Source organism: Papaver somniferum, chromosome 1, assembly GCF_003573695.1.
Source record: "Papaver somniferum cultivar HN1 chromosome 1, ASM357369v1, whole genome shotgun sequence".
Taxonomy (NCBI): Eukaryota; Viridiplantae; Streptophyta; class Magnoliopsida; order Ranunculales; family Papaveraceae; genus Papaver; species Papaver somniferum.
The window spans coordinates 240,311,326-240,321,288 of record NC_039358.1 but is presented as its reverse complement, the minus strand read 5'-3'; the positions used below and the strand labels follow the sequence as shown (position 1 = coordinate 240,321,288).

Genomic DNA, 9,963 nt, shown 5'->3' with positions numbered 1-9,963 from the left:
TGCATGGAGTTAGGTTTTAATATGGGATTTATCGGTTTTTTGATAGGTTAGTTACTTAAATTGAATGACTTGAAATTTAATTTGATATGGAAGTTATGTATTGGTGTGATTTATTTATTTATTTTGTTGTTTTTGCAGGTTGAGAAACTAAAGAAAGAAAATGAATCTGAAGCTGAATAGAGAACTAAGTTAGGAACATGGAAACACGCCCAACTGAAGCTGAGAAGAAATTGAAGGACTCCAATTTGAAGCTAGTGAATGTAAGGACTTCAACTGAAGCTGAAAAATTGATATGGAAGTTGTGGATTGGTGTTGATGATATATATTTTTTGTTTGTTTGTTATTTTTGCAGGTTGAGAATGTAAGGAAAGAAGTTGAAACTCCTGAAGAGTTCTTTATGTGACTCTTTATAATAGCGATTTAATGCCTGGTGATTCTGAACTCCACTTAAGGGTTAAATGACCCCAATATATGAATTATAGAAAAGATACTATGGTTTTTCTGCTAACAAAGGGATATCTAAATATAAATTTGATGGGTGTTTGACCCCCTTTGAGATGGTAACATTTTGAACATTATGTATGCATTAGTTTTCTTAGAAAACTATGTTGAAGAAGTTGAATTATGGTAGATAAATACCTTTCTATATTTTATGAAAATGTATGTTCGTCTGATTCGGGATGTATTTTGATAGTTTTGTTCTGGATCAAACCTAAGCTGATGGTTTTGTTTGTCGCAATTGTGCAGTATGAAGCTCGCTGAATACAAAGGGAGAGCAACAAAGTAGTAATGGATATTAAAGGTTGTTAATGGTGTTAGATATTAAACTGATCACTATCGTCGTAATCTAATGGGTTGTTTGGAGAACTGCGATATTGTTCGTAAATTTATACTCTGAAGTACTATCCTGCTGCATTGCACTTGTACAACAACTTCAGTTACTACCAAGTAAACTGAACATAAGATAAAAGGTATACTAAATTACCACTCATACATAGCATTGCTCTAAATAAACTTTTTTTTTACCATAATACTGCAAGAGAAAATGATTGATTTTACTATCATTCCAGTTACATATTAGTCCCCTGTAGAGCAGAATACTTCTTCCGATTAATCAATCTCCTATTAAGTGTGTTATTCTCAGCTCTTATAGAATTAACACATTTGACCAGATCATTGTATGTATGGTGTGATAGATCTCCAAGAGGTGGCAACGGCGTAACTGGAAAACCCAACTCAGTTGTTTCCTTTCTTAATCTACGACCTTATTCAATCGCATCATATCATTCCTCACAAGACATAACTCCATTGGCAGAAGTATCCAGATTTGTTAAAGACATACTTGAAGAACCCTCATCCGTTGGTTTTGGTAGGTTGTTGGTTTGTTGGTTGCTTTGACGTCTTCTTTTTGAAGGAATTTTAGAAAAAAAATTATCCAAACATGATTTGTTGTCTGATCTTGAACCCATGTGATCGAAGTGAGTAGTTTAAATTGTAAGGAATCACTCCTAAGGGTTGGATGTCATACATATATATATATATATGTATGTATGTATAGAATTGTAGACTGAGAAAGCATCTTCCTACCTCACTCATATCTAAGTTGTTTGATTTTCCTTTTGCTTATATTTTTTTTTCTTTGTTATGTTAAATGACTCACCCATTTGCTTTGAAATTTGAATAAGCATTTACTTCCCAACTCCCACACTCCCACCTGCTTTGACTTAAAATAAACTACCGACCACCACAATGACCATCTGGACTCTCTTTAATTTATTAGTCAGAGGCAGTAGTTTGTCCCGTTTGTCCCCGTATTGGATCTTCCTCTGCACATTCTTTATTAGTCAAATAGGCAAAAGTTTGTCCTTTATTGGACCTTTTTCATCACTTTTCAGGTACAGATGAGAGGATTTGAAGGGAATGTTGTCAATGTGTGTACATTACCCAAGAATGGGACAAGCTTTAAATTTTCTTTTTTCTCTTCCTTATCTCTTTTGTTTTTGAAAGGTAACACAACCCATAAGCTGCCAACAGAAGACTAATTGGGAAACGTGAAAAAAAGAAACAAAAAAAAAACTTTTTGACTAATTGTAATTAGTCAAAAACAGCTTGCTTTTTTCTTTTCAGTTACACATAAGAGGTGAACATGAGAGGCGCCAGCTATATTTAGTTGACATTAAATTCTACTCCCTCCGTTTCCAAAAGACAGTCCGCTTTGACTTTGTCAAAATATTAAGGAGACCGTAGTAGTTTACATGCATACCCTTAGTTACTTGCCTAATTTATTTGGATAAAAATGTTAGTAATAAAACTACCAAAAATTGTTATGTGATTGTAAATAGAAAATAAAAAAAGAAAACTAAAAGGAATGAAGGATATATTTGTTTCCTTAATTATACAAATCTCATTAATATTTTAGATTGGGCCATTAAGAAAGAATTATGAATACAAAACTTTAAGGGTATATTAGAGAGTTTATTGGAAAAATATGACTATAAACAGAAGCTGGACACAATTTTGAAACAGACCAAAATGGAATAGAGGACGGTCTTTCACAAACAGAGGGAGTACATGTTTGCCAACATAAGTATAAATAGACATAATTAAGATTCGTTTGTGCTTAATAATCTCTAGGGTAAAGAAAATCATTGTTATTAGGTACATTTTTTTACAAGTTTTTATCTCAAATCATCCGAAAACAATGGAAGGATCCTCTCAACAGTCTGAAGGAACCTCCCTTAATTCAATTGCCCGACCAAGAAATCAATATACTACCATATATGGTAGGAATGGTGTTGCGTCGGATGGTGATGAGTTTGTTGACTCTAAAAAACCTATTGCTAAGCGTGTAGTAACTAATTTCTACACAACAGAAAACGGTAGCCAATTGTATAAGGAGTGGTTTGAGTTAGTAAAGGAGGATCGCCAGTTACGTGAAGAATGCAATAGGTTAAGGATCTCAGTCCCGGAATCATGTATCATTCCTTATCATGGCAGTGGCGTATGGATCAAGGAAGAGAATTTTGGATAGAGTTTGTTTCAAGATCTTGCCCTTGTTGAGCTGATGAATGGTGCAATGAAGAGCGATATCCGAAGGCACAAGAACGCAGAACTTGAAAAGAAAAGTGATGAAAAATGGTTTAAGATAATGTCTGATTAGTTTATTTTATATTTGAAGTCCTTTTTATTAGGTACGATGAAAATGTTTTTACTGCTAGGTTGTCCTAATTATGACTATATAATTTTTGTTGTTTCAATAAGAAAAGTAAATGAAAATTAACACGTTTAAAAGAGTGCATCACCTAGGTACCAATCACTAAAACAACATGGTAATAAATGATTTTTGATTCTTGTAATCAGTTCACATGAAACATGCCAGTAGAACTTACAATTAATAAACATAAGAAAACTAAGGAATTCATTTTCAAAGGGTAATTCCCAAATTCAATTACAGAAGACCTACTTTCCGAAATTTAAGGTTTAATATCAAGTCTGAGAAAAACTAATTTACCCCGAGGATGAAAATATGACTAAAACCACTCTACTAATGATGCCGCCTAAACTATTTCAAACAAACATAACAAGGTAAGCAATGTCATCAACCAAAATCACTTCAATTCTAAGCCTTGGGACAACGTTTGCTGTTAGCATAATGCCCTGTCTGGTGACACCTTGAACAAGCTCTTTTCTTTCTAGGTTTTTCAATGGCAGACCTTTTCTTCTTGATGTTCTGACGACCAACTTCCGGTGTAATTTTTGGAGGAAGCACCACCCGTTCTGCCACCTCCGCTGGGACATCCCAAGTTCTGGGCTCAGCACACCATAGATTTTAGGTTCATACATAGATCTCCAAACCGATGTTTTATAATATTCCCCACAAAGGCCTTCTTCTTTTATCTTATATGTCTCACACACTGCAAGTACGTGGGGACACGGAAGATGCTGATAATCAAACACTTTGCACGTGCAAGACCTTTGGTCAAGATAAACGGTGTGCTTCTCTTCATAGTCACCCTCGTCCACTTCATATTCGTCCCCATCGACATGGAAAGCCACAAACCTTTTTGAAACAGCCCACCGTTCTTTGATTATATCCCGTGCATATTGACTCAAAGGATCTTGCCGATCACGAGCTAGTTGTCTAAGTTCGCAGAACCATTCCATAAGGAACCTGCGAATGTAATTGACTAAATGGCATATTGGAAGACCTTTAAAATCATCTATTCTTGAATTGAAAGTTTCACAGGCGTTTGTAGTCATGAGAGTAAAACGACCTGTTCTAGCCTTCGCCCTGGCCCACATTTCCGGTCCAAGATCCACTACAGATTTTAAATCAGCGGGGCTCACTAAACCTAGGTCTCTCATAGAAAGTTCATACTCATCATTGCTAAACGCTTTTGCAGCTCTTGTAAATGCCACCGAAGCAGCGGCGCTGTGGTAGGTCTGTTTGATATTTTCTGCAAGGTCAAACATTACAGGACTGACGTATAAGTATAACATGAAGAATGCATATATATATATATATGTTTCTGAAATGTATCATGCAACAGGGTGGACAACAAAACTTGTTTGGACTGTACATATATATGTGGCCACTATTGGACATATTTCTAAGAGATTAAGGGGCATGATGCAAATAGAGAATAGATTTTAGTGGTTCACGATAAATATTTAGTAACTACCAAAAAAAGAAGACAAAAACTCAAAAATATTTCATACATCGTTTTATCCCAAGGACACTCTTTCTTCCTTCCTGCTCTTGAACACTCAACACATCCCAATCTAATTTGATGGTGATTGAAATCACTCTAAAAATATCATAGATTATCATCATTTATATAACATATAGGTAATTAAAATCATGAACTATTTTCTATTAGTTGTTAATACTCTCAATTTTTATCAATTTGTTATACTACTTTTGATAGACTTGTTGCTTGCTGCTAATGCTGTCTCATGCTACTTTAGAAAACCAATTCCGAAATCCTAATGATGTCGTCATTTTGAGTCCACCAATCATGCAGTTAAACATATACTTTTTGTGTGAATCCTTTTAAAATTTAATGTCCATGGTAACTATCTTCAAGTGTCCTATCATGGTTTACTTGATGAACAATTAAAACTAGCTGAACTTCAAGTACGCAAAAATATTTTACTTGATGCAAATATAACACTTCTTTCTCAGATGGAAGAGTTGCATTTGCAGGTAATGTACAAGGGATTTAGTTTAGTTTCCCATGTAGTATTTGATAGGTTGGGATTAGTGAACTGTATGGCATGTCAGTGTTTTGAAAATATAAAATTTTGAAGTGTTAAATCATCCTTATTTGATGTCAAATTACGCTGTGGATATGCAATACAAAGCTCCATCAGATTAAACGATCAATGAGAAGGAGACACTCTAATGGGGCAACAATTTTTCTCAGGCTTCCGGGCAGCAAAAACTCAGGGTCGGTCCTCGTAATACTGTCATGGACCTGAATTCCATACCAAGTACATTATATGCAATATGATGCTATTGTCATTGACTTCATAACTCTATCTAGATACGCACATATAAAGACCTACAGTCTGATAAGTTACACTAAACACAAATCAAGGTTAACGTTGTATCCATTCAGATAACTAACATCAAATCTATTTAAACACAAAACTCGTGTGTTTATAGTATATAAAGTCTTGTTAAATACCTGAAAGATGGTGGATGCAGTATACTTGATTAGCACAAGGAAATGCCAACCTTATGGCTCTACCAATCGATGGGTGCATGTCTGTTGCCACAACAACTTCTTCACTCATAGCATACTTATTGCCAAGTACTTCGACTAACTTTCTCATAAACCATTCCCAAGATTCATTATTCTTTGAATCAACAACAGAAAAAGCAATAGGATAGATCGACTCGTCGGGATCCATTCCAACGGTTGACAGTAGAACTCCTTGGCGTGGCCCTGTAAGATGTGTACCATCAACGCGAATGCGGGTCTGAAACAGTTTTTGAATCCTTCAATACATACTCCAAAAGCAAAGAAATAATATAGAAAAGAATCATCCGAATCAGTTACAATCTCGGTAACAGTACCCTTGTTACGAGCACCAAGCATGTGACTATAACCAACGAGGTGTTGGTACGATTCATCGGGGCTACCTTTGATCATCTCAATACCATGCTTGCAAGCGTTGTATCCCTGCCGGTAATTGATAACCACTCCATAATCCCTTTTTACGTCCTTAACCAGTTGTTTGGGCGTAAAGGCCGCATCTAGTTCTTTGAATTTGTGCTTTAAAAGCTCTGCAATTCCAGTAGCGGCCGCTTTGGTTTTTAATTCAGGGTCAGTCCTTTTGTTGCTTTCACAAGTATGCACATCGTTTGCAACTGTGAGTTTCCACCACCCACAAGAATCTAAGGGAACTGCTCGCAGACGCCACTCGCATGTCTTGTCTTTGCATTTGGCAATAAACCTCTGGTTGTCGGATTTAAAAGCTTTGTACTAAAATTTTCTTTCTACTTTGGCTATTGCAAGTATAAGTTTCATCTCCCCCTTGCTTTTGAAAGTGTTACCCATACGTAGATCATTGTACTTCATATCCTTCGGGGGTTTAGGAATATCCAGAACCGGCGCTGGAGTTGCTGGCGCATCATGAAGACATCGGAGTTTCTTGGCTGATGGAGTCATTACTGGTTCAAGACATCTCCTAGCCTTTGGCCACTATTACTCGCTGAAAAAATAAAACATTTAACATTAGTGTGACTATTTGGTCAGGAAAAACATAATACAAAAGTACAATAATAAGAGGGACATAAACGTACCTTTAACACCACTATCTCCCTTGATGGTTTCATTCTTGGACTGATAATCCTTACTGGAACACGACGTGAGATTGTTAAGAGGGGTCAAGGGAGTGTGGGGAAGCATCTTGGATCCACTGTAATCTCCAGTAGTTGTTTTGAGAGTTACGGGAGGAATATCTACTTTTACTTCTTCTCCATATTTGATTGTGTAAAAGCTTGGGACTCCACATGTCTGGCCAACATAAAAAATCAACATTTTTTTCACTAACAATCTTAATCTTTGCTTAAATGAGGTTCCCGGGACATCTATGAGGCCATACGATCAAAACAAGGTTTGTGCACGAAAGTGTACTTATCAGGTACCCCCGCAAGATGTGTCATACCTTTGTAGTCATCATTACCTTCTTTGTGCACCCATTCACCATTGTAGTGGATGAGAACAACTTTTCTTATCATTATGGCGACGACAATTTAGGGTTCCAAAAGAAACTGCATTTCACAAAACATACTATCAGTTATATACAATATAAACTTCTTAAGCAAAAAGTGAATTACCAATCAATTCCTAAATGAACATTGAAATCACACAACTTAACCCTTGATTACAAATACCGATGATCTACTAGATCACATGCCTATTTCAACCAACTATTTTCCTATAACCTAACCATAAAAGAATTTAGCCGCAGTTAACACATCCTAAATAAACAGAGGCCAAAATTAAGATCATCCTACATCATAAATCCTACATAAATTAAGTAACCAAACCACAAAATTAAAGATAACACATACCTTATTTCAATGTAAACTATATAAATAAACATGGTTTTAAATCCGCAATGTACATATTTAGAAACCCTAACTTTGAGTTTTTAATTGAAATTAAACAAAATTTAATATCAAATTTTAAAGAGCTAGAAGTTAAGCTCGCCTATTGAACACCGTATATACCTCCTTCCTTCTCTATCTCGGTTGGATGCTTAGTAAAATATAAAATCCTAGCTTTCATGGTGTAGCAGCTACCATGATATGAACACGATAAAAAGGACAAGAAATATATAAGATGGTGAAAGAAGAAGAACAAAATAGAATAATAAGAAGAGGTGTCCCTGATAGAGCAGTAGAACCTCAAGAAGAGGAAAGAGCAGGAAGAAGAACAGTGAGCAAATGAGGGTAAAGAATTATTAAAAGGTGCCGCACAAATTAACCAATAGAAAGTTATCGCCCAAGTTAACCAATAGAAAAGCACCGCTTATATTGACCAATGACAGAAGACTTTTATAATATTATACTTAAAAGAATTATTTAAATAAAACACATCTGACAACGGAGGTGCTTAGGTGGTCGAGTTGAGAAAGATCCTTAGCGTAGGGTCCCGATATAGAAGGAAATGGTCCAGACCCTGGTAAAAAGGTTCCCACTTCCTTCATCCTACCTGTCACCTACATGGCGCCTACGTGGTCAAGTTAGAAATGTCCTTAGTCTGAAGCGACATGGTCCAGGCATACATGCCGAGGATCCGGACCCATGAAATCTTATTTAGTTACATTAACAAAATTATTTTATTATTAACCCCAAGGTCCAGTAAAGGATCCAGTAACGGGGCCTGGACCATAACAATAAAATATTAACAAAAATTATCTTATTTTAATATTTTTATTTCTATTAGAAGACTAGAGTGGGGTCCAAAAAGGTGTAGTTGAGAGTCCATACCCTCTTTAAAGGACCTCTAATACTTAAATACCATTAAAAAATTATTTCTAAATTTTCAATTCAAAGAATAAGATTTTTTTTATTCATGTTAGGGTCCGGTAATGGGTCCTGACCCTTTTTCAGGACCCTTGCACTGAAAACCACACAAAAAAATACTTATTTTAAGTTTTGAAAGTTGGAAATAATATTAAACAATTAATGATCCTCTACTATCAGGGACATAAATGTCATATAGTGGCATTTTTGGTAGGTTTGGGGTTAGGGCGGCACTTTTGGAAACTCAATTACAAGAGTGGCATTTTCACCAATTCAGCCCCACACTTTAACTCTTACTAAGAGTGGCTGATCCGCCAGTTTGCATTCTTCCTTTGACGGTACTCTGCAATCTGCATGGTTCCCTCTCGTACAGAACTAGCGAACTTTGAAATCCTTTTTTCCAAATCATTATCTGGGACAAGCATATATTCAGTAAGATACCTTCCGCTGAATGGATCTACAGAGGACTCGCAAAGATGATCATAGATAACCAAACGATCCACTGTACGACCGGAAGGAAGAATAACTGGTTCTCTCATTAGTGTATTTTCAAGTGCATCCCGGAACTCCATAGGTATTTCCACATTGCTGAAATCTATATCCCAATCCGCTCGTCTTGGATAATAAAAAATTTTAACATCTGGATCGCTCTGAGCTCCAGTAGTGTCGTTCGGATCCATGCCACTAATGAATTCTTGAATCCTTGCTTTGAGGTTATCATCTGAGACAAGCATATCTTCAGTAAGATAATCTCCAGTGAATGGATCAATTTGGAACTTGGAAATATGGTTTCGGATAACGGCACGATCCATTATAGCACCTGAAGGAAGAACAACTGGATCTTTCATTGGGTTTGATGTAAGTGGATCCTTGAATTCCATAGGTATTTTCTGGAGGTTCAAATCTGGATTCAAATTCCTTTCATGTGGATAAACAAAATTTATAATCTTCTGCTTATGTTCTGTGTTCTTCTTCTTCTTCTCGGGGTTTAATATATCCCAAAGGCAAAATCTTCTTAGGGCCGCTTTTAAACCCATCCGTACTCTATGTAAATCCAACATTTACAGCGTATAATTTGGATCAATTTAAAATTCAATAAGATTCACAAAAGCAATAGCTAAACTAGACAACCCAAGAACTACGAAAAGAAATCACTAAATATATAATGTTGGATGTTGAGATTGTGTGTTTTATTCTTCAATATAGAGGCTTCAGTTGTCGAATACGAATAGGACTAGAGAAAGGAAAATTACCTAAATTAGGAAACAACCCGAAACTGTCCCGAGTATCCTTTAGGGAAACACAATTTTTAGAAGTTCGTAAACCCAAAATACGTGATAAACCCAATTTGGTTAAAGAACCAAAACTTGTAAATAATTTTTACCCAGCAGACGCATTTTGAAGGAGTTATTCATCAAGAG

At 35.9% G+C, this 9,963-nt stretch overlaps 1 protein-coding gene across 1 annotated transcript; it reads right to left on the bottom strand.

Moving 5' to 3' along the window:
- Positions 1-3,619: 3,619 nt before the first annotated feature.
- Positions 3,620-6,577, bottom strand: LOC113274269. The gene is made up of 5 exons (XM_026523709.1): positions 6,563-6,577; positions 6,066-6,464; positions 5,691-5,985; positions 3,974-4,457; positions 3,620-3,806 (listed from the first exon to the last, which is right to left on the bottom strand). The coding sequence occupies exons 1-5, from the start codon at positions 6,575-6,577 to the stop codon at positions 3,620-3,622; spliced, it is 1,380 nt and encodes a 459-aa protein (XP_026379494.1).
- Between the last annotated feature and the right edge of the window lie 3,386 nt (positions 6,578-9,963).